At 37.2% G+C, this 24,601-nt stretch overlaps 4 protein-coding genes across 5 annotated transcripts; 3 read left to right on the top strand and 1 right to left on the bottom strand.

Moving 5' to 3' along the window:
- The first annotated feature begins 446 nt into the window (after positions 1-446).
- Positions 447-2,688, top strand: LOC141914908 (photoreceptor outer segment membrane glycoprotein 2-like). Its single transcript, XM_074806252.1, has 5 exons — positions 447-529; positions 1,322-1,897; positions 2,076-2,307; positions 2,537-2,602; positions 2,653-2,688. The coding sequence occupies exons 1-5, from the start codon at positions 447-449 to the stop codon at positions 2,686-2,688; spliced, it is 993 nt and encodes a 330-aa protein (XP_074662353.1).
- An 8,229-nt stretch (positions 2,689-10,917) lies between these two features.
- Positions 10,918-11,953, top strand: LOC141915223 (protein phosphatase 1 regulatory subunit 27-like). The gene has a single exon (XM_074806686.1). The coding sequence runs from the start codon at positions 10,951-10,953 to the stop codon at positions 11,623-11,625; it is 675 nt and encodes a 224-aa protein (XP_074662787.1). The 5' UTR covers positions 10,918-10,950; the 3' UTR covers positions 11,626-11,953.
- Positions 11,954-13,254: 1,301 nt separating this feature from the next.
- Positions 13,255-14,607, bottom strand: LOC141914898 (ankyrin repeat domain-containing protein 61-like). The gene is made up of 2 exons (XM_074806241.1): positions 13,989-14,607; positions 13,255-13,901 (listed from the first exon to the last, which is right to left on the bottom strand). Exons 1-2 carry the CDS (start codon positions 14,605-14,607, stop codon positions 13,255-13,257), a joined length of 1,266 nt encoding a protein of 421 aa, XP_074662342.1.
- Positions 14,608-15,506: 899 nt separating this feature from the next.
- Positions 15,507-20,987, top strand: LOC141913087 (zinc finger FYVE domain-containing protein 1-like). 2 transcript variants are annotated; one of them, XM_074804543.1, is made up of 11 exons: positions 15,507-16,410; positions 16,776-17,280; positions 17,649-17,875; positions 17,965-18,062; positions 18,155-18,269; positions 18,366-18,463; positions 18,547-18,664; positions 18,744-18,914; positions 19,004-19,178; positions 19,325-19,417; positions 19,648-20,987. In XM_074804543.1, exons 1-11 carry the CDS (start codon positions 15,628-15,630, stop codon positions 19,878-19,880), a joined length of 2,616 nt encoding a protein of 871 aa, XP_074660644.1. In that variant the 5' UTR covers positions 15,507-15,627; the 3' UTR covers positions 19,881-20,987. The 2 variants fall into 2 exon arrangements, with proteins under 2 accessions (XP_074660644.1, XP_074660635.1); XM_074804534.1 differs by having other exon boundaries at positions 19,313-19,417.
- Positions 20,988-24,601: the final 3,614 nt, after the last annotated feature.

Below are 24,601 nucleotides of genomic sequence, written 5' to 3'. Positions count from 1 at the left end.
GTATGTAATCTTCACTTTTAGTCTTCTTACAGAAACAACTATCGCATGCGGCCATTGCCCAATCTGACATTAACATTCGATACCAAACCAACAATTGAGAAAATAAGATGCGTTGCTTTTAGTTTTAGTAGATACCAAGGAGCTGATATTGATGATGGTAGAGAATGAAAGGCAGTTTTATTTGATGGACCGCCGACCGGGCGTTAGCGATTCAGATGAAACTGAGTATGACGACGTCAACAACGACACGTACCTACAACTTAATAAATAAATCCATCACTTTCTCAGCACTCCTACTTACAAATCTTACCTCTGGATAAATAATCAGCTTAAAAATTTACAGTACACTCGAGAACGGTTAGATTGGAAACACGAACGCAACTCAGACGGTCACAGGATAACCATGAAATGAGTAAAATTTTAATCCATCGCAAACAGCAGCCATAATGGCGAGCCCGGAAAATGGTACACTTTCGCCATCTATCGAGTATCTAGGTATTTATCTAGTTAAGGCAGCACTGTACGGTCGGTACGTTTGGGAAACTCGTATGATGTACTAAGTATCTAAATAAAACTATTGAATATCCTCACATTATTCTTTTCCTAGTTGAGAAACAGCCACGATCTCGACGTTCAGGTCCGTCCGAGCCTAAGATTTTGGATGAAATTGCCCGATAGGCAAGGTAGCATCCATGAGTTTTAACGAAGTGACAATGTGATCCGTAAAAATAATTATGCAAAAAAAGTTTTTTTTCTTTAAATCATGCCGTTTAGAAAATAACAAACAAAAAAATCATTCATCTTCTCGGCCGATGATCATCTTTGGAAGTGTCAAAACGTGTTCGGGTTTCGTATGATCAGAATTTGCTGGAACGACAGTAAACACCCTAGCAGTGTGACGATTCTTCTTCGGTTTCAGATTTCGTAATTTTTCCACGATACTATTCATATTCCCCATGTTTGTAAGAAGAGCCGTATCACATCGACATACTCTCTCTCTCTCTCTGCTTTTCGCTTTTCTTGATTCTGTACAGCGATATAAATAGCCTACAACAATAAAGGCTGTTTTTGCTGCTGTCAACACAATTAAATCTGATGTTCAAGGTCTAGAAACAGTTATTGTTTAGATTCTGAAGGTTTGGCGTTAGCATTATTTCCTTGACTTGTTTCTTCGAAAAATGGTAAGTGGAGTCGTAATTCGACGACTGTAAGACATGAAACAGAAAGAATACATCCGACGAATTCAAATTGAATCGTTCCAAAAATGCTGGCGAGACTCGGAAATTACTCTTAAAAAGGAAAATTATTCTTCCCTTTCTAGATTGGCCATGTCGGCAATTTTAGCTATCCCATTTACGGAACTCAGGAGGCATCGTTTAGCAAAAAGCTTGGCTGCTTTGGCCGGAATTGCTGTGCTCTCTGGGGCAGTGATGGTACTTTTGGGCGTTTATATGAAGGTGAAATTAGAAAAACGCATGCAACTATTAGACAATTACAATGGTGATGTCGTTCCATCAATGCTCATGTCAAGTGGGATCATACTTGTGCTCATATTTTCATGTGGTATAAAGATATGGAACGATTGTGCTTACCCTGGCACTCGCAAAAAGTTTGTGATAGTGCTTCTTGCTTATCAAATCATCTTATTCTTGATATCTTGGGTAATCCTGACAACTGGTTGCATGTGTTTCACGCACACATATTTCATAAATGACGCCTTCACTCGTGGATTAAAAGGTGCGTTGGGTTCTTACAAAAAAGATATGGACATCAAAACGACAATCGATGATATGCAGATGAAATACAAGTGTTGTGGCAGTAATGGACATAGCGACTGGTACGCGATAAGCTGGATCAATGGCGTAGATATAAATATCGAAAACGCAATCGTAAAGAGGTAAATCTCAGGAAAACATAAATCATTAATTCAGATCATATTTAATGAAAATTATATCGCTCGTTTGTTTTTCATTAAGTTGAAGTACATGAACATGCTTTTCTCCTGGAAATATTTCTCTGGAGTAAGTGTTCCACTTATTTCAAACGTAATGCATATTGTTATTCTCATCACGTAGTAAAATGAAACACGACGAGGTTTTTCTCGACCACGTACCGTTCAGTTGTTGTGACCCGAGTTCGATGCGACCGTGCGTTGATCGTTTCGTTCGCAATAAATCTCTACACGGCAAGAAATATACATCAGTCACTTTGTACAAAACTGGATGCGCCGACGCACTTCGAAATCACTTAGAGAAAATAATCTTGAAACCCAGCGGCATTCTCGTCTTAATTATCTGGGCTTTTAATGTGAGTATCATTATAACCAATTACAACAAATCAAATTAAAACTGCTAATTCAATTTTAAATGTCAAATTTCAATTTCATATTGAATGAATTGAAATTACTATTGTATAGGCGTTAATCAGATTCACTTTGAATTTGCGTGTATCATGATTAGAATAATTATGATGGAAAAGGATTTACTGTGGATATATATGTAAACGGCAATGAGCGTACGATATGTTCGTGTTTCAGTTGATAATGATTATCTTAGCCCAATATCTCCGTACATCAATAAAAAATGCTGTTGACAAAGGCAACGTGAGTGCTTCAGCACCTGGCTGGTTGCTCGAGCGATTACCATGTTGTAGCTACCAGCCCATGAATACTCTACAAGATTACGATGACGAGTATAATGAACCGTTACTAGCAGAAGATGGCGCTGAAACCGGCGGAGGAGGAAATAATTTCGATGACGTCGATGAAGGTTCGTATTAGAGCACGTATAGCGCTATCATTACACGGAAAGTCGAACTATATATTTTGATATGTTTGAGATGTAACAGGCGAATACCCATTTGATTATATAGAAGACGATTAACTCAGACGAAATCATGATAAATTAGACATGATACGCTTATCGGCATCGTTAGTTTATCATCGGATTTATTCGTGTTACGAAATGTCTCGTAGTATCCGAAAGCTGTGGAATAAAAGAACATCTGAATTTTCAGGTCACGGAGTCTGGGACGATGTTGGCGAAGCTGGAAACATGGAAAGCTTTGGACAAGAAGAGGGTCAAGGTCAGGGTTCTGGGCTCCAACCCGAAGAGAAATCAAAGAAGAAAGAAAAAGAAAAGGGCAAAGAAAAAGAAAGTAAAGACAAGGATAAAAATGACCGGAAAAATAAAGAGAAAGAGAAATCATCGAAAAATAAACAGGGCAAAGATGAACGAAAATCGCGTAAAGAAAAACATGAACAATCATCCGATAGAAAAAACAAAAAAGACTCTAAATCTAAAGATAAACAATCAAAATCTCCTGATAAGAAATCAAAATCAAAATCCCGTGATAAAAAGTCCAGATCGAAATCCCCCGATAAGAAGTCCAGATCGAAATCCCCCAACAAAAAGTCCAGATCGAAATCGAAGTCACCGAGAAGCACTAAAAGCCCAAGATCACCCAGATCAAAGGCTGGCAGTCGATCCAGATCGAAATCACCTGCTACGAAGAAAAAAATGGGTGGAATGAAAAAATCTGGTGGAATAAAAAAGCGGAAAGGGGGCTTCAAAATGAAAAAACGATAGAACCCCCAGATTATTTACTTATCATTTGTTTATTCGTTTGTACGGATTTGCATAAATCCAGGGTTTTGACCAGTTTTAGTGACGACCAATGAACATGATCTGACCATACGCAAAGAAAATGTCTCACGAGATGTTCCCGGGACATTGTATTACTGGTAAATACAATACGTAAGGTCAACAAAGCTTTCCCTCCATCGATCAAGCAATGTTCATATCTTATATCAGTCAATTCGGTCAAATTTTTGATGCAAATATCACCACATCAAGTCCACACAGTTATGTAATTTCCCAAATACACACAGTAATCTGGTCAGACTATGGCAAAGGTGAGGTGTTTTCTAAAACGACTGAAAAGTAATGGAATGAAGTGAGTAAAAAATAGCCATTTCCGACCCCGTGTGCAACTCTGTCATTAAGTAGTATACTGGAACAGTATACTATTAGAATTCCCCTCCAGTAATCGTGCTAATATAATGGATCTAGTATAGATAAAGTTGCCATTAGCAAAAAACGACGGATTTACTTAAGTCTCGACTATACGTTGGTGTGTACTGTCACTTAACTGGGGGCTGACGTTAAGCACTTTTTACTGAAACCTGGAGGGTTGAATCGACTATTCAACCCTGGTCCCATCAATATACATTGCCAGTTACAGTAATAAGGCAAACTACAATCATATGATTAGTATCATAACCTATAAAACCGCGTCATAAAATATGAGTTCATTGTAAATATTCTATATTATATTTTCTAAAGATGAAGGGTAACCACAAACTATGACTATCTCTCTGCTTCTACTTAACCAGGGGTGGACCCAGGAAAACCCTGTTAGCCTAACCGCAGTTGCTAATAACCGTGGTTAGACTAACCGGCTTAGAATAGTAGGCCGCACGAAATCGTGGTTAGCTAACAGCGTTTTCCTGAGCCCATTCACCTAACCACATGGTTAGCACTAACAGGGTTTCCCTGCACCTGGCTCCTGGATTAAGATTTCTCTAGTACGTTGTATACATTTGATCTTTTAAACATGAATCTAATGGTATTTAGAATTCTGTGATTAAAAAATGATACGTCTTTCGTGGAAACCAGACGTTGCCTGATTATTTCGTTTTTACGAGATTTCTTTTCATCCTATTAAAACCGGGAATTTAATACGCATCAAATGGCACGTGAATTTATAACAGTGTTGAGCCGGAGAATTTGCTGTTTGTGATTGGTGCAGACTTTCGTCTCGCGATGCAGACGATATTTCTAAAGGAGCGCAATCACGTCCTGGCATTCGTTAGATATACGCGCTGTTAGTATAGTACTCACTAGTTTCGGGATGATTGTCACTGATGCTTTACGCGCCAGAAGTTATTTGATTTCGAACGCGATCACGGCTGATGGATGTCGCTGGTATTGAACGCGAGGATCTGAAACTGTTCGCGAACCCAGGTCCGAGATTGTGCTGAGCGATGCATCATTGATCGTCTATAACAAGGATATTTCAGGACTGATGGTCGATGGTGCATGTTATTGTTAAAAGGTAAGTGTGTCGTTGTTAGTTTTTTTCTTCGTGCACTTATCTACTTCAGTTTACCCGACTGGATCTGGCAGAACTGACACAGGATTATCTTTAAGCCGATCACCGTAAAAGATGTACTTAGAACCTCAGAGGATGTGTTGAATTACGTTACATAGACAGTAACCGAAACCATCCCGCTGAGAAAAATCTCAAAATAATTATATCTATAAGCTGTGCATATTGGCCAATACATTTACGTGATGTTTCTATCAAGTAAGTTTCATTTCACTCGGATTCCTCTTGATATATGACATTCATATCAGGCTTCCGTTCTTCCAGGCTTTTCAAGTAAACTACTTTATCTGGTGAATACGAACGTACGTTAAATAATAAAAGATATGTTAATGAAACTCTAGACTGTGTATGCGTATCTTGTTTTCGAGTCGGCAGAGAATCAAAGGATATGTGGCAAAACAGCAGGATTCCGATTAAATACTTAAGGTCAATTATATTAAGAATTCAAATACGAATGTAAAGGAGGCATTACAGAAATGACAATTAGTACCGCAGTCGGATTATTCTAAGGTATTAATTTGAAATGATCCATCAGTGAAATATTATATCCGTTTCATTGGATTTTGTAATTCATTGTAGAGATTCCATGCACACAATACTACGTTTGTAAAAGTAAAATGCTGAAACGAACCTTTTTCAACGGCCAATAAATCTATTGCACTAAATGAAACGTTCAGATGTTGCAAAATGCCCGACGAGTTTAACCACTGCAGAGTGGTAATCAATCTTCGTTTGTGAAAGTGTTTGGCGTTCAAAAATGCTTCAAGCTTCGCGAGTTGCTGCGAATTTTTTTTTTGCATTTTAGAGGCGGTAAAGCGAGAGAATGACTTTGGATTCTGCGTGAAATCGAGCTTTAATTCATTTCGTCGTGTAAATACTTATCTTCTATCCCGAATTGCTGTCTGCACCTCGGAAACCATCCGCTGATAGAACTCAGCGTGCAGTATACCCGATACCCAATACGGGTAGCGCGTGATACTGGTCTTATACCAAATAACACCTAACTCATTCCACAGTCTTTACCGCACTCAAGCATTGCATTTTATATGACTCAAAGTTATCAAATTTATAGGATTTATTAGCAACTATTGTGAGTTTGAATTACGAAATACGATTGAAGCGCAAATTGTTCTTCAGTTTAAGGGAATTCTTAGACAAAAGTAGAGCCAACCGACAAGTCGAAAGGCTGTGCAGTGTCATCTTGTACGTACCAAACATCTCATTTCAACAGTTCTCACTTTCTACCTTCTCCTTGTCTCATCATCGTGGTGTCAAAGATGGTAAACATCCTTACATTGTAAGGAAAGCCTTTCTAATGTCTAAATACAATGGTTTCGACATACGCTTTTAGTGCTTGGCCACTTCATTGAAACAAGAGCATTTTCATCTTTTTCGCATTCTATTCACTTATACAGAATCACGATATTCTCATATGTTTTGTTGTGCATTGTATATGAAGTTTTTACATGAGCGTTGAAAAATACCGAAGAGCCTACGATACGATATATCAGTTTTTTTAACTTCACGGACTTCAGTTCATAGGAATCAATAGATATAGAAGTGATCATGATAAATTGCATCTCGAGCAGAGTTCAGAGCGATTCATAATACACATAGCACTGAAAAGGGAATTACGCGTTAAACCAATATTAAAAAGCATGGTAGTGACACAAAGCCCATATCACTGCATTTCATTCATGTTTCGGAGCTAAAAAGTTCTCTTTATGCATATACATTTGATTGAATTCTCATACGTACAGACGAACACATAGATCGTTGAAAATTCGTAGGTTTATTTCTCTAGATAGAGTTTGTCGTTGTTAAGGTTATGGTGCAAACCGACCTGTCTTCAGGCTGCTTAGCACAATATCATCTTCATGATTAAACAACGCTTAATTCAATTTTTAATCATTTTCTGAAAATTAATCGCTAGATTATATTTATTTTGAAATCCATCGGTCGGAATTGAATGTAATGAGATCGCAAGCAAATCAGATCCATCGCGAAGCCATGCCAGGAGAAAAGCCAACATATTATATCCAAGTGAATAAATTAAGGGTATTGATTTCGCAAACGTGAATATTTGTCTAAAAAATATATTGATCATATTTAACCATCGAATCTAAAACGATTAATATAAAGAAGGGCTATGCGCGTTTCTTTCGTTTCGATTATTCGACTGATTATAGATGACGCCAGTTTTCCAGAATGACACATCCAAGATTATACATCAGTATTTTTCCATCGCGACGAGTGTCGCGTTTCGTAATTCATATAAGTGACAAAACGACGACAAAATTGATAAATCCCACAGTGACTTCAAACGAAGAGAAATGTCATTCGAATATAATCATCCTCTCAACGAACAAAAAAATGAATAAATCGCATATACATCCCTTTAAGCCATCACCGTGCGTCTTTTCTTCGCTGCTCAAAAAGCGATCACAGCTATAAACTTAATCACATAAAACACCGCTCTATTCACAAATCTTTTAATTGCTGAGTTGATTTGATTTTTATTATTTATTTAAGATATGATGATAATATATGCCTGAACCTCGCCTATAGTTATCAGGTGTTATCACATTCACTCGTTACGTATCGAAATCACGGTTATGACAGCAAAAAGGTATATCACCATACGGCCTGTGGATACATGTCATATTCGTATCAAGAATCTGAGTAATAAAAGGCTCATTAGTCGGTTCTGAAGTTGACCATAAGCTGACAGTTCATAGCATTTCCGCGGTGAACCATTACTTACCAGAATCAGAGCGCACATCAAAGGCGGACTGAAAATCATATTTCGTTTCGCTCCGCGACACAAAGGCTTCTTTTTCCTTCGCATAACCTAATAAATAATTTCTACGCGCAAAATATCAATATAAAGATATCAATGTTTACGTTGGTTTGTGTCGATTCCGTTTATTTTGAAAACATCTCAATTGTAGAGATTTACAGAATGATTATTCTGGGGAGAAAGTGATCTGGGAGAGTTGACGGTATCAGCATCTGACACTCGAAACAAATCCAATTTGATGTGCCCTATTTGTATAATGCTTCTTTTTCACATCCATGAATTTTAGAATTCCCAGGGATGCAATCTAATTTTTTTCTTACAACCTCATTTAAAGGTTAACATCGGGTTATTGCGCAGTATTCGATTTAATGAATTCATAGCACTAGAATATAATAATAGCGCCTTGATGATTAACCGTATTACATATTATGCTATTACGTATTGAGAATATATATGAAGCAAGTACCCACGTACAGGAATGGAATGTTGTTTCAAGTTTCAGCGGTGAGTCCTCGCAGTTCCGTATCATCTTCAGGGGCCATGGTCAGCCACGTCTTGGGGGACTTTTTACTTGAAAGTGGAACTTTTTGTAAGGTAACCCACGCAAAATGTCGGGTCCTGAGTACTCACGCAGAAAATTTGAGTGAATCTTTTGAAATTGATGCTCAAATTTTCTTAATGCCTGCATCTGGGTGGAACTTCGTCAATGAGCGGGAGGGGAGTCGGACCCTCTAAATATGGGCCTGATTTTGTAATGAATATATTCTACCGTTTAGCAGAAATTACATGTGGTTGATTCGATGATGAGACCGATCCGCATAGTTTAATCACGACAGAATAGGTTATATATACTTTCACAAAAATGGCACAAAATCTGCTGGGCATGTCAGGTAAACATTACGGTTAAAGTAATGCAGAATATAATGTGGAAGCGATGTGCTACCATCAAAAGTTAATGGATATAATGGATATAGGTGGCCTACTGCTAGACAATTCAGAAGATTACTCGTTACTACGACGATAGACAGCTCTAAAAGGGAACAGCGATTCTTTTCCATTACATACCGGATGTTAATAACCGTTTGATGAAAAGACAATTCGCGACGTCATACGGAAATCCTGTAAACATCTTTTAGGAAGTAATAAGCCTACGAGACACTGTCTAATCTGAATCGACTAGAACTCCGTTGCATTAATTTTTCGAATATATTGCAATAAATAACGCATAAAGCACCTTATCATTTTCGGAAACGCTGTTACATAGAAGGAAAATGATTTTTTATGGCTTCGTTGATTAATATTTCAGGTTAATTCGGTAGCACGTAGCGTCCCTGTCTCTGACGGTGTCCTCGAACATAACATGCGAATTTCGCATTCACATCATGAGCACGCACTGTCAACCTTAGCACGACAGTATGTGGTCTGCTATCAATCTATATCATTGTGGTATAGCTTTAAATCTATATCTTGTTTGAACAGAGAAAATTGTTTTTAAACTTGAGCAGAAAAAGCCGGACGAAATGGTCTTATCACAAAAAATATTCGCATGTCGTTATGGCAACAACGTATACCTCCACGTTATAGTCTCGACAATGGTTGTAAAATACACTCATAACTTGTGTGGCTTTTCATTATTTCCGATGGATAAATCACGGAATATTGTATTTCGATCGTTTGTTTTCTCATAAGTTAGAATAGAATCATCAAACCTGTTAAGCCCTGTCTCTTATACGTTACATGGATAATTATAGAACCTGTGGCCTCCGTTCCTCAACTCAACTTTTCTTATCATTAAGACATCTAAATCTAGTTTCCACAAACAGAATCGTAGAATACGCGTCTGAAAATAACGTTTTTTCCAACCTTTCATATAGAAAATGTGCCATGGAAAATGAAAAATATTCTACGCTATTGAAAATGGATTTAATGGCAATTTCAATACCAATTCCGATCAAACATTTTTACAGCGTCACCGGAAGAAATGGCCTTAACGTGAAAATAAATCGAATTGGCGAAAACGTTGAAAATAAGCAATAAATCTCATTGCGACGAAATGAGTTAAATTATTTATAAACGATCGCTCTATCGACTACAAGAGCGCGTGCTCAACGCTACAGGTATCGCAAACGGTAAGAGCGGTGGATTACATTCTACCCGTTCTTTATTTGATTACGATATATTAATTAATATAATGACTGGTTGACAGGCGAGCAGTGGGGTGACTTTATTGCAGCTTCCGGCTATGTTAACTTATCGGTACTGTCACGGATCTCTACAAGCGCTAATGAGAGTTATCCACATACCTTGAGCGCACGGTTTATTTGGTTTAGTCTTTACATAGTAATTCAGGTGGAAAATCGAGTGTGGTTCAAATCGTGTTTGCTTTTTACATATAATCACGAGGTATTGCCGCGTCTCTTAAGTTTTGTTTCCGATGATAAAATTGAAGACGCCGAGAGAATTAATTGAAGAGATCCCAGCACAGCATGCGTCTCGATGTCGACAAGTTATCTATACACAAACAGCAAGCTAACTAGCATGATTTGTTCGAGGATTTTTTTACGTGATGCTAAGCAGAAATGGCGCACTTTCGCACATCGAATCATTATCGTGTTGTATCGTTGTCCGCCACATTCAGACGTGCTTCCAGACTAACGACTAACGTATATATGATATACTATTATGTAGATTAAGAGCCATCTCAAGTTGATAATGCATGCTGAAATTTAAAAAAATCTAAACTCATTGCATAACCGATAAACAATTGTTATTCAGTATGGAAATGTTCAACGTTCTTCAGATCGCTTGTTTTACAACAGGTGTATCCGTGTGTATCTTTTTTTTAAATGCGAGCATAGAAATAGGTAAAATGAAAAGCATTTTAAAACTGAAGTAAATCAAAATATTGGTTGAAATAAAATGAATCTGAAAATACCGGGATTAATTCATACGTTGCATTTCTCTATATTTTTAGCATTTAGATGTCGACATCTCAACTAAAAAGGCGGATAAGTTTCCCTGCTGACGCTGTGCTACATGCAGTTGTACAGGAAGGGGATATAATGGAGCTGCTGAGGATTTTAGAGTCAGGTACGGATATAAACATCAATCAGAAAAATCACGTAGGATTAACTGCGCTACATCAAGGTGTTCTAGCAAACAATTTGGACGCTGTAAAAATCCTTCTTTGCTACGGTGCCGATGTTAATATGCAGGATATACACGGAGTAACGCCATTACATGCAGCCGCGGGTTGTGGTTTCATTCTCGTCGCCAGTTTTCTGCTTCTATTTGGGGGAAATTTATTCATAAAAACGAACGACGGAGATTTGGCCGTGGATTTGTCGACAGACGTGAAGACGGCTACGTTTCTCGCTGAACAAATGTGCTCCGAAATCCACAAACAGATGATGTGGCAATCTTGGATTATTTACCAACTGAACTCGCTGCTGAGTTTCTTCAAACACAAGTTAAAGGAATTGTTCAGTGCTTTGTGTATTTTAGTTCAATCGTCGATGAACGGAATTGCGCAGTTAATACTGCAACACCGAGAAACTTCCAACAGCGAAGTTTGCCCTTCGCCGTCGTCTGTCCTGGCGAATAACACATCTCAGGTTGTAAATAACAATAGATCAAATCGTCCAAAACTGGATTAGTTACACACTAAATCCGTTATGGAATTGATGAACGAGAGTAAACACCGAACGCAATAAATACTTTCGCTTTCCCCATTGATAAGTGCATCTAAGCTGGAGAAATATGAAAAAAATGTAAAAAGTTTCGATATATTTTTTCAGATGATTATTGTTCCTCTTTTATCATTCATCCATCTAATCATTCCAAATCAATAAGAAACGGTTTTTTATTTGAACTTCATAATGTTCATCTGTATGATAGTTTACAGAATTTTTGCCTGATATTAACTGTCTATCTATATGGTAAAATCACGGACACTTCGAAAAATTATCAACACAAATCATTGTTAAATGAACAGGTTTATTACAAAGAAAAACAGAAAGTCTGATTTGAAATAATAAATAGTATCTAAAGAGTGATATTTGCACTGGTGTTTATATTCTTTTTTGTTCTTTAGTGCACAATAAATCGACCGAATTTGAAGCTATACAGTAGGAATGTTGTCTACTGAGACATTCCAAAAGAAAAAAGGTGAAAGCGACTCTAAAAGCTCGAAAATCATTGGGAATTCTCGTATCGTGGGGGGAATATTGTGAAGCATATGAAACATAATCATGATCCCGCGTGATCGGAAACCTGCATCTCTGCGTACGATTCTAGACACATTGAGCTTTAATAATCATTGGCAAACAGACGACAGGAATTCCCATCTGCGTTCTTATTATGTCACTGGCGAACATTCCTTGTATCAAAGAAGCTTTTACCACGCTCGAGGTAAAGTTATTTAATCGGATTCCGTATCATGATTACAACCTCAGAGCTACTCTCAAACTTACCGCGTTCGGTAATTGAATCAGGGATACGGCGGTTTTTCAATATCACCTTCGTTTTTCTGAAACAATTACGACGCGGCGACAGGTAATTTTGCGATTATTAAGACTCGAGGCTAAAAGCAAAAGGCTTTACTTCAAACTTTCGCGCCGCTAGAACATGTAAATTTAAATTGAAGTGCTCTAAACGAGATGCTGGCAACATCAAGAGAGTCGAACCCTGTTGAAAGAGGCAGATTCTGTTTAAAACTTAAAAATGCCAAGTTTTTTATGGTAAGTCGCCGGTAGATACAATTAAGAGGATAAACGAAAAAACTTACGGTAATCTGGTTCTGACATGGATTTGATTACAGTCCTTTCGAAATAAGATATAGAATGATGATTTGTCACCGCATTTAGAATTCTGAATTAAGGTTTTAATGGAAAAATCACATGGCCAAATGGATGTAGACATAATACACATATAGATTCATTACAAGGCGTAGCAATTATTCAAATGAGTTGGTTTTCGTAGGAAAATATATATACATATATCTGATCATTCGTAGAATTGCGTCGTGCATCAAACAAGACGTCAGAAATATCAATATTCAGCTGGATATGTGAATTAATGATAGCCTGCGGCTGGTGAAACGTTTTTACTTTTCATTCTGATTCTTACCAGCCGTTATATACGCAACGAATTCAAGACATTTCGCCGAAATACTGAAATGTTGTGCATTCAGAATTACCCACTGGGTCACCGCAGTGTATCGGCTGCTCATGGTGATCAGGTGATCAGCATCTCGACACCCATTCCTATATTCCTTAATGTCTTAATCATTGCACTAATTTGATATTGTTGAGTAAAATATAGTTTTTCATTTTTCTGGGACACGGCAGCTGATCTATAAACGGCGTATTAATTCTCAATTTACCCAAGCACCGTCTGATCTTTTGTCGACAGATAAATTGAAGCGACGTCGGCGACGTCGACGATATCACCAGATAATCTCTCAGGGACTCGTTCTCCGCGAGATTCAGCAGTTTCGGCAGTTCGTGCGTAGAGCTGTATACGGATAACTGTGTCGTTTCGTTTATCAACTTGTCGATGGTGCAAATAAACTGCGAATGGTCGACGTCATCTAAAAGCAGGTATAACGGTGACAAAGCCTGTACGTTTAATAAATCGGGATTAGCTCCCTTTTCAAGGAGAACATGAATTATCGCTTCTCGTCCGTTTCGAGCAGCGATATGCAAAGCAGTCTCTAGATTTTTGTCCGTGGAATTTATCATCAGTGAGATCCGTTGGTCTTTGAGTAAACTCGCTACCTCGGTGGCGTGCGGCGTAGTGTCGCTGTAAGCGGCAAAATGGAGAATATTCTTGCCGGAATTTTCGGTAGCATCGACCATTGCTCCGTGCGATAACATCTCGCGTAGCACCTCAAACCTACCATATTTACTCGCAGTCAGGACTGGCGTATTACCTTTAATCAAAATAAAACGTTTTCTCATGAACTCCCAAAGCCTATTCATGCAAGATAGCTAGAATAACAGCTGCACATATTCCTTACCGTAAAGATCTCGTGTCTCCAAGATTTTTTCTGTGCCGTGCGCAACCAGTAGAGCGATGCTTCTCCAGATGTTAAATTTTGCTGCAAGGTGCACCACGGTCTCTCTATCCGCATTTACTGCATCGTCAATCACAGCTCCATGGGAGCAAAGTAATTCGAGACTGCGGTGACATTTTTCGTGCTGACTCCTCAGATATTCTTGATACTCGATATCAGCCTTGGTTAGGTTTTTGTAATCGGTTGAGTGCATGAGCCTTGGCCAGTAATGGATCACCAGCTGGATTGGTGTCCGTCCGTAGTAGTCCTTCGTGTTGTAATCGGCCCCGCATTTCAACAAGACCTCGACTATTCTGGGACGGCGATAAATGCAGGCAACATGAAGAGGAAGTGCGATGATATCTCGTGAAATGAGGGTTCTATCTGGTGTATAGCTATGATTTGCAAAGTGCAGTCCCGAATTTACATTCATCCCATTCGATACAAGCCGTTCTACTGTTCGTGGTTCATTTCTGACAATTGCGTCGTGCAATTCTAAACACCGCGCCATTTCCTCGCCTGTATCATCCCTCGATTCACGACGACGGAGGTAATCGTGGAATGAAGATTTTTTCTTTTCCATGATTGCCAGTTCGATGCTGCTAAGTCACTTACTACATAGGCCTATGTTTTCCTAGAAATCTCTCAACAAAGATCGCTGTTAGATCTGTTGTCAAGTCTTCCTAGAACTCCTGGATAAATTACCTAGAAGGAATTTCTTAAGATTCAAGAAACTTAATCTAATCAAGACAATACAACAAATCTCATCAACTTAAAGTACACACACACACACTCACATATATCAATGCCGGTACACCCAGAAAATAGGAAGAATATAGTTTTTCGAAGTCAAGAGAACCCGGTAAGTTTTATAGAACTAAACGCAAAAAATATATAACCAAAGTGGAATTAATAGTCTTAATGTTCTTAGAGCTCCAAAAAATCATTTGAATAAAAAAACCTTAATTGAATCCTGAGATTTCGACACAGAAATTTCCACACATACACTGCAATTACACAGAAGTCGAGTTTAATACGCCAGTTCCTTCATTTAGAACTGGATGTCTGGATCAACACGGTAGGCCTATTGTATTTTGGAAATTTCTGGGAAATTAAGATCTGAATTAGGAACATATCCCGGAATATGCAGTTGAAATTATATTACTTGGACAACAATGTCGAATCACAACCGTTTGAATGACAAGAACAAAGTATCCATTTGATATAGGCCTATAAGTTTGGTATAACTTTTGAGTTTGGTACTCGAGATTGCAATGATAGTATAATATAAAAATCCAATTTACACTGTTTTGAATTTTAAAATCATAATCACTAAAATCAAAAAGAAAAGAAAACACGAAAAAGTTGTTGAATTCTGTGTCTGTGACAGATAAAATGTGTTTATAAACAAACGCATGTGCAAATTTCCCGCAAATTTACAGCGCCATCTATAAACAAATACCGACGAATCCACCAATCAGAATACTCTAATCATTCACCTCCATTACACTTCCGGGTCGTGACTAAGCGATGGCTGGGTTGAAATTCACGAAATTTCACAATCTTTTCGATTAAAAACGCCATTTTACCACGCCGGATTGTTATGTCGACTGGCTCGAAAAGAATCCAGAAGACCCAGACATCGAAACGATTCTGTCAGGAGAAGTACGCGTGCACTGGTTTAAAGACAGAGGCGTCGTTTACGTGTGAAGAATGTAAGACAGTTCAATGTTCAGCTTGTGATGCTAGATTGCACAGTTTTGCCAAATTTTTACACCACGAACGAAGACGCCTGGAACCACCCCCTGAAAGTTTGTTATGTCAAATGTCATGCGAAGATCGTAACTACGCCGATGTTCACTGCGTTGAATGTGAAGTAAACTACTGTTTTTCGTGTGATTCAAAAATCCACGTCCAAGGACGTCGAAAAAGTCACAAGCGCCAGTCATACAAAGAATTCCTAGCAGCGCGTGCGAAGGAAAAGCGCAACGAAGAACTCGAACAGGCGATGAAAGAATTTTCACCCGAATTGGATGAACGAGTCTCAAAACTGTCGCCGCTCGATTTAGATTTGAGCCTCACGAACCCTTTCGAAACCGCGGCCGATTTCAACGAAACTGTTATTCAAAACCAACCACAACCTAGCACGAGTCGTTCAAATAAAACCGAATCCTGCGTCTCAAACGCCGATCACGATTGTATGGATTATTCGTCAGATTTGAAATTCGTTACGTTGTACGATCAAGATAGAATGTCAACTCATTCGACCTCAAGCGGACAGACGAGTTTACCAGATATTACAAACTGTACGAACAGTTCTCTATCCGAGGATGCTTATGCTGCTTGTCATAGTTTCATGCTCGTCGATGATCAGGAAGAACTGCAGGTTAATATGGATTCCATCAGGGTATTTGTAGCGGTATCTGGTAAAATATCTAAAGCACTTATTTTAAAAACAAAAATCCTCAAAGTCTTTAAAAAAGTTCTTTTACTGTAAATGTGTAGATAGGGGATAATGATAAATGTTTCAATGCCAGATAGACAATGATATAGAATCTGAGGATGTTAATTTTTAGAAATGTCAATTGGAGGACCATGGATCCACACTGGGAACTGGGCTCTGAATTCTCTGACTTTTGCCTCGGCCTTGCTGCTACAGACTACAGACCCAGTCTTCGGGGCCTATGTTATATACTATGACATTTGAAGTTTGAAAAATCAATATTTGAATCAAATTTTCCTATCTTTCAGGTAGAAAATGAAGAAAATTTCTTGGAAAAACTCGGAGCTGAAGCTGGACTCGTGTATAAAGTTGTATCCATATTTGGTAATACCGGTGATGGGAAATCGCATACATTAAATCATACGTTTTTCGGCGGAAAAGAAGTTTTCAAAACGTCACCGAGTCAGAGTTCTTGTACGGTCGGAGTTTGGGCGGCTCTCGATCCGGTACATAACGCAATTGTTATAGACACTGAAGGCTTGTTGGGTGTTACTGGTAATCAGAACCAGCGTACGCGTTTACTATTAAAGGTGTTGGCTATATCTGATGTTATTATTTATCGTACGAGAGCCGATCGACTTCATAATGACTTGTTCCATTTTCTCGGCGATGCGTCGAAAGCCTACGTGAAGCATTTCGCAAACGAATTAAAAGAAGCTTCGAAAAGAAGAAATTTAGATGTTCCTCTATCTACATTAGGCCCGGCTGTTATTATATTTCATGAAACGACCCATACAGACATTCTTTGTGAAGGTAAGTCCTTAAGTTTCCGAAAAATGACGATTTACTTAACCCTTTCAGTGCATCTACACCGCAGTGCGGTGTACAAATCGGTGATGGATTTTGCTAGTACACCGCAATGCGGTGTATTGATGATATCAGTAATTAGTAATTATTTCTTGAAAAATGGCAGCACCTGTCAGACATAGTCAAATACTAGTAACTAACGATACACTGCGCCGCGGTGTAGACGCATTGTAGTGGTATTCCCGTTATTCAACACACTAGGGTGGAATTTTTTAAAATTTTCAAATTATCTCCAGCACAATAGGGTATTGATTAGTCAGCACTGAAAGGGTTAATAAAGTTTATTCTCAAACTTTGAGTACTTTTGAATACAGGGCGTGATACTAGTCCAGCGCACAAAACACCGACTCAGGTCCTGAAAGACCGGTTTCAAGCGCTGAAGATCGCCGTGGATGCGTTTTCCTCGCTTCATTACTGCGGTACTAGAACGATACATCCTCCGACTGATTTCAGTCAGCTTCTTCATGCTACTAAAGATCAATTAAAAAACATGACAGTCAGATCTCCTCGAACCCCGCAAGTTGTTTTAAACGCTTTGCAGGTGCGTATGAACTCGGAAACTATTTGAAAGATATAGAAAACTATTTTAGCCGACAGTAGTCAGTGTTGCGTGTGATTGTTCAATTGCAGGTACTCAATACTAAATTTTCTGGTGAAATAGAAGAATCAGTGCCGCAAATGTTTCCAGATCAGTATTTTACTTGTACTTCTCGATGTCTGTCATGCGGGTAACTTGACTTAGCTGGTGTTAGCCTGTATTCTGATATGTAGTGTGTGTAATTGCTATGAAGGAATTGTTCTGAATTTTCTTTTTAAAAAGTTGTCGCTGTACAAGAACTATGAATCATTTTAAAGATGATCTCAGTCATGAAGCTGATCTTCACATGCGATGTAAATATCAACATCAGTATGATAACAAAGTTTACATCTGCAAAGTATGTAAACCAGCATTTATTCGAAAAAGTTACTACAAGGGTACATTGTCTTGAAGAGTGTTGATTGCTGATACAATTAGATTCGTTCCATTGCAGAAATGCTTTAACGCCGGCCGAGAGGAGATTGTCGTGCCAAAATCTTATTCAGCGCAGGATAATAGCTGGTTTGGTTTGGCAAAATACGCTTGGTCAGGGTCAGTATATATTTTGGCCTTATTCTGCATCTTTGCTAAGTTTGTAGATATAATGACCAGTTAGTTTTTGAATTATTTTATAGATATGTGCTGGAGTGTAAACGCTGTGGCATTATTTATCGAAGTAGACAACATTGGCTCGGAAATAAAGAACCTGAGGATGCAGCGGTGAGACCTGAAATCCGACATGTCTGGCCTGGGGTAAGTTAAAACTACACGTATAAATCTTGTAAAGCCTATTATCTGTTAGTTTTAGCAATTTGAACTGATTTAATTCCAGGGTCCTACTGTTCTACAAGGAACACACAATGCAGCTCGTAAGCTTTTAGAGGGAGTAGGTTATGTTTCTGGTGCGGTTACATCGGTCAGTGCGAAACCAACTAGATTCATATCTAGCTGGATGGCTGATCAAATAGCTCCACCATACTGGGTCCCAAATTCGGAAATTTTTGTAAGTTATCTCAAAGCAATAATGGTGTTTCTCTAAAATGAATTACCGGCTTTCAAATTCAACTAGAATTCAACTAATTTTCTTTTCAGGAGTGTTTTAAATGTAAAGAGATGTTTACTCCGACTGATACTAAGCATCATTGCCGCGCATGTGGTCACGGTTTCTGTGATGATTGTTCAACTAAAAGACGAGCGGTACCCGAGCGAGGTTGGGGCGAAGCATTAGTACGAGTGTGTGATGATTGCTACGAGAAAAACGTCGATGGTGAGTTTTGAAAAATCGAACCTAAACCTAAGAATCTTGCAGTGAAGAATGACTAACACTATAGGGATTCATGCTGGGACCTGTTGATAAATTTTATATCATTCAATTGAATTTTCCTGTTTTTCATTGGCTAGTTGAAATTCCAGATACAGATGATATACAGGTTACTGCGAGGAAGGTCACTGAAGCTGTGGGTAGTACTGTTGGCGTATTAGCATCGGCTATAGATTACCCTATGGGTTAGTTTGTTATACAATCTATAAATTGTCATATTTCATATTACATTATTTAATTTGTATTAATCAAATCTGGATTGATATAAATATAGTAGCTGGGACTTGCTGGAAATCTTAGTAATAGACGGGTTTCGTCATAAACAGAATCATTTTCAAGTATATTTTGTCTTGTGAGGAGTATTCCATTGGGTTGAATCTTATTTTATGATAAATATTGCCGTTGATTTTTCCAGAATTTCTGAAAGAATCTGCTCGACCGGCTTATTGGGTCGCTGACGAGTTGATCAAGAATTGTTGTGTGTGTAAAAGTGAGTTCGGGCCGAAACTTCGTATCCATCACTGTCGGTCGTGCGGTGAAGGTGTTTGCGATGAATGTTCTCCCGCTCTCAGACGAGTTCCTTCACGAGGCTGGGATGAACCTGTGCGAGTGTGCAAAAACTGTGATAAGAATAAAGATGAGTTGTAATGTGGTTTCATCAATCCGACTGTATTGTTGTGAATAATGTACTGATAACTCGCTTGAAATTGCAATATCCGTGATGCAGTAACAAAACGTAAAATCCTAAAATTGTAATTGAACTAAAAAATTTATCAAAAGTGAAATATTCCGGGTGGTTACTCTCAGACTAACCTTCTTAAGTCTAAAATAGTAAGGCGTAGCAACTAGTAAGCACCCAAAATATTTATAGTTTTGATAATTTGATTGAATTGTAATCGTTGGCTTTTACGTTTTATGTACTGATGACTCTTTATTTTCATGTTTTTTTGGATGGCCAGCATTTAAAAATTACATACGGTGGAACCTCATTACAACGAACTTCAGGGGACCAGCTAATCTATTTGTTATAACTAATAGTTTGTCCTATCTGATATGATACAAAGGAGAAAATCCTAGATTTGTTACTGGTATCTGATGAATCGTTATAATAGCGTTCCACTGTAAACGAAATTATCAATGATAAGTTATAATGATGTCTCAATCGTGTCCAGATTTAAGATTAGAAATTACCAATCATGAGAATATAAATTTAATGATTGAAATTATTAATTGAAATGTAATTCATGCGTCCGTCGTAGTCCTCACTATATCTAGCAAAAACTGGTGTACATGTTAACTGCAAGTAATGTCGGTAGAGAAGTGTAAATGAGATACGTTATCTTTGTGACTTTTATCGTACATCTTCTTGTATGTATTACCTTGAATGTTTTATGCTTCCAAATTTTAGAATATAATATATCGTTCTCGGTTGCTATAGTGCCAATGAAATATATAGTACGATATTGTTAACGCAACAAAAAGTTTCCACATTTCTATGTATAATATGTACTGTTCTTTTTTCACTGAAAACTTTAAATTGATCGCATATTCTTATCGGACTAGGGAAAATCTTGCGGAGAATCATTGCTATTTATTCCGATGATACATGAATATATATGTTTATAATTTTATTGATATGTTGCCAACGAAAATATTTGGCATCTTTTCCCATGTTAAAAGTGCAATACGTGCAAAAATAAAAACTAACGTTGAATTCAAATTTCTGGTTAATGACCGTGTTGTTAAGAAAATATATAGATGAATAATAATTGTGCGTATGCGATTGTTAGTTCTTGTATTCGGCTATGCCTCTCTCTTTTTGTGCATGAAGCAACATCCTCGCAATAAGTTCGTTCGGTATACCATCACAGACGGTTAATTAGATTGTGGATCCAGAAAGACAACCTCATTTAGGAAACTAATAACTCTACAACCTGATGAATGAACTACCAAAACCGTCTAAGTCGGCAGTAAATATGATTGGATACAATTAACTCAGGAAACAAAGACTACACGTCTTTACCTAGATTTGTTTATATTATATGGGGGACACTCGATGAGGTGAAACGTCATAAACACATCCAAGATTGTATGTCATAGTTTTAGGCGTTCTCAAAACGTACGTATTTATTAACCAAGAACATCTGGGTGGATATGGTAGGTCTATGGTATGGGGTATAGCCACCGATTGGTTCGATGCAAAGTAAAAATTCAATGAATCAAAACGAATATATGAAGTCAGATACTATGGTCCTCGATTGGTGGACATTTATTTTCACATGGTTTCTCTATACACATCAATACATAAAAGTCTCTGCACAATTTCTTTAATTTACAGGCTCTCCATTTTTGGAAAATAGAGAAAAACCACAGATTTATTTTTGTGTATAGCAGATCACTTTAGGCATCTTCAGTGAAAAAGTGGTTTTGAACAGTGACTAAAAAATTATACACATCTAGATTGTTTTTTTTTCGGTTATTAGATTTTTCTTCCAATTCAACAAGATAAGCAACAATAAAACAATCCATGATAATATTGGAAACACGGGAACAATTTGCACTCAATGAAGCTTTAGAAGATAATCTTCGAAGGGAGTACGTATCACTTAATACGATTCAACGAAAGTGAGCGAAAGGATTGTCCACTTGGTTAAGTATTAGATATAAACAATTTGACGATTTAAAAGTAGTTAAGGATAAATAGAATACAATTATATCAACAACTGGCAAAAACCTAAGCGTATCATCTGTAAAAAAGAAGTACACAATAGTTGTGTTTATGTACGTAGTCAATAGGCTCTGCATAGGAATCAAGCACATGGAATGAATGTAAACAAGCCAAGGAGAACGATTCTTGAAGAACAATACATTATTTGCAAGAAGCAAGACATAACTTAGAAGAAATTTTGAGAGAAAAGAAAAAAACAAACATATATAACAGATGCTGGAGTCACCCAGATAGTCTGTCTGCCATTGTCGTAACAAATTATTTCTCATTTCATATGATGTGATAAATAATCCCAACATGTGTGATTTCATTAATAATCTATTTAGATATACGTTTCGATCTGATATTCGGTATTAGTTAAATCGAAATATGTCTTTTCTTGACCTATATACAAATATACGTTCCAAATATATGAAACATTATGAATACGGCATACAAAAAGAAATCGAATGCAAAGAAATGACACTCATCAAGCTAATGCATTGCTTCCTTAAATGTATCAAGGAGAATGCATTAGACATGGGATTTTAAACCGTTGCATAAGATAAAATGTGATATATAGGTATATATAATGCTTGCAGTAAAATGAACTACAACCGGTTTTTATGTTTTCTTTAGCTGATTTCCTTCAGTTTTAATCAGTTACGTATGTCACTTGGAGTAATAAATGTCGGTAGAAGAGTTATCCTTTAGATCACCACGTATAAGGAGCCACAAAGATATCTTAGGGGTTATGCAAGGGGTGCGCTCTCTCGCGTATGCGGGCGCGTATGTAAGGCCCTTCTTGTTCACACACATGCACCATTCATTTCATTCGGTTGAATTAAAACGTACGGATTCAAATCTCACTTCTCACTCAGAATCATACCTACTTTCAATGATTCACAACCATACACAGATTTCATATAAGTGACTATTAGCTCAATCTGTGTTCAAATTTCTGAGAACGTTCCAATAACAGGTCTTTAGGGAACTTCATTTGAGGCAATTATCTATACCTAAGTTGATTATTGTCAAGTAAATAGCCATAACCAAATGATGTATTTGCAAGTCGTCAGTTTACACGTAGTTCTACTAAACCGGTATAATAGAAGTCTCAGAAACGGTTCAAAAATAGGCAATCCTTTTTTGATGCGTTTATTCATTTCACAACCACATCGTTATCGACGTATACATCACCAACGCCTAACGATCAAGAATTCATACTGAAATGAATTTCATAAAATCTCTTTGTTTTATTTTTATAAGTCGGCCTATACATACTTTATATATGTATGTACTTCGTAGCTTTTTCACACTAAGCGATTGGATTATCAAAATCTATAATCTATGGAATTTGTTTTTGGATTTCTTTCAAACAATCTTTCGATATCATCGATATGAATATCAGCAATCATACAAACCAACCAACACACAGAGCAGTAAACATTCTGAAGAATTCCTAACTCTCACATACTGTAACTATTACATCTAATAAAGGCTATTATCAATTCATTTTTATCTCAGGTAGTAATTCAGGAATGTTTTATGAAATCCAACGAACCAGAAGAATCCCCGAATATGAATATTGTCTCATTTCTAATAAATGCCGTTATTAGAAAATCACGTTTGATAATACCAATACTTTGTTGCCTTTATTTATGTAATTATCAAATAACATATTAGATATTAGTTCATTCTAAAAACCATACCATTAGTATAAGTCTATGGTTAAACCATGTTACACAAGAACCAATTATGTTCTCGTGTCACACATAATAAAATGAAGGGTACACAAATATGCATGCATTTATTTTCTAAGACGTGAATACTAATGAGAATGAAATCTTTCTGATTCCACGGGGCAGTAGTACATCGATATCGCTACAAACAAAACCTTACCATCAAGGGTTTTGATTATATTCGTTATAATATTCATATTTTACAAGTACCCTATCTATATAATATATATATATATATATATATATATATATATATATATATATATATATATATATATATATATACGTTTTTAACCAGTGCGATAACAAAGAATAGACATCTTTGTTTTAGTATTAATTACATCATTATGAATACCGTTATACTCATTCTTATTTTATCCGAAATTTTTTGTTTAATCTATATTACAAGTGTACATGTGTCTAGCAATGCGAGGACAGTCAGCAGGTGATCTCAAAAAGCTAACCAAATCAAGCATTTAATTGAACGATTATCCTAAACATCGATGGAAACAATCACGTTTTATTAGCATCAGTCACACTGATCGTAGGGAGCGAGACTCCAGCGCGCTGAAATTAAGACGTTATTTTGGTTTCGAATCTAAGCAGAAACTAAGCAATTAATACAAAAGCATAAATATTATGCATATAAATAATAAGTCAGTGCATTGATTGTAAGCGAATACTTTGACTGGTGAATTTCAAACGGAGAAAATCGTTTCCTTTTTTTCAAGAGAAAACAAAAAAGGCTATACATTCATTTATTTTCAGTGCCCAAAATAGAAACTTCAGCCTTTAGTTATGAATACAGAAATGACAATATGCGGATTCGATGTCAGGTAAAAGATTCGCGAGAGCCATAGAATATCGCTAAGACTAATAGGGAATTAAAAAGAAGGTCGAAATAAAAACAGGAGGCACTA

This window comes from Tubulanus polymorphus, chromosome 1 (assembly GCF_964204645.1).
Source record: "Tubulanus polymorphus chromosome 1, tnTubPoly1.2, whole genome shotgun sequence".
Taxonomy (NCBI): Eukaryota; Metazoa; Nemertea; class Palaeonemertea; order Tubulaniformes; family Tubulanidae; genus Tubulanus; species Tubulanus polymorphus.
This window is presented reverse-complemented; position numbering and strand designations above follow the sequence as displayed.

Coding starts and splice junctions, on each gene's coding strand:
- LOC141914908 (XM_074806252.1), top strand. CDS start 447: ATGGCGAGCCCGGAAAATGGTACACTTTCGCCATCTATCGAGTATCTA. Junction 530..1,321: donor AAGGCAGCACTGTACGGTCG/GTACGTTTGGGA, acceptor TTCCCTTTCTAG/ATTGGCCATGTCGGCAATTT. Junction 2,603..2,652: donor ATGCTGTTGACAAAGGCAAC/GTGAGTGCTTCA, acceptor ACCATGTTGTAG/CTACCAGCCCATGAATACTC.
- LOC141915223 (XM_074806686.1), top strand. CDS start 10,951: ATGTCGACATCTCAACTAAAAAGGCGGATAAGTTTCCCTGCTGACGCT.
- LOC141914898 (XM_074806241.1), bottom strand. CDS start 14,607: ATGGAAAAGAAAAAATCTTCATTCCACGATTACCTCCGTCGTCGTGAA. Junction 13,902..13,988: donor GGAGACACGAGATCTTTACG/GTAAGGAATATG, acceptor TTTTGATTAAAG/GTAATACGCCAGTCCTGACT.
- LOC141913087 (XM_074804534.1), top strand. CDS start 15,628: ATGTCGACTGGCTCGAAAAGAATCCAGAAGACCCAGACATCGAAACGA. Junction 16,411..16,775: donor ATGATCAGGAAGAACTGCAG/GTTAATATGGAT, acceptor CCTATCTTTCAG/GTAGAAAATGAAGAAAATTT. Junction 17,281..17,648: donor TACAGACATTCTTTGTGAAG/GTAAGTCCTTAA, acceptor TTTTGAATACAG/GGCGTGATACTAGTCCAGCG.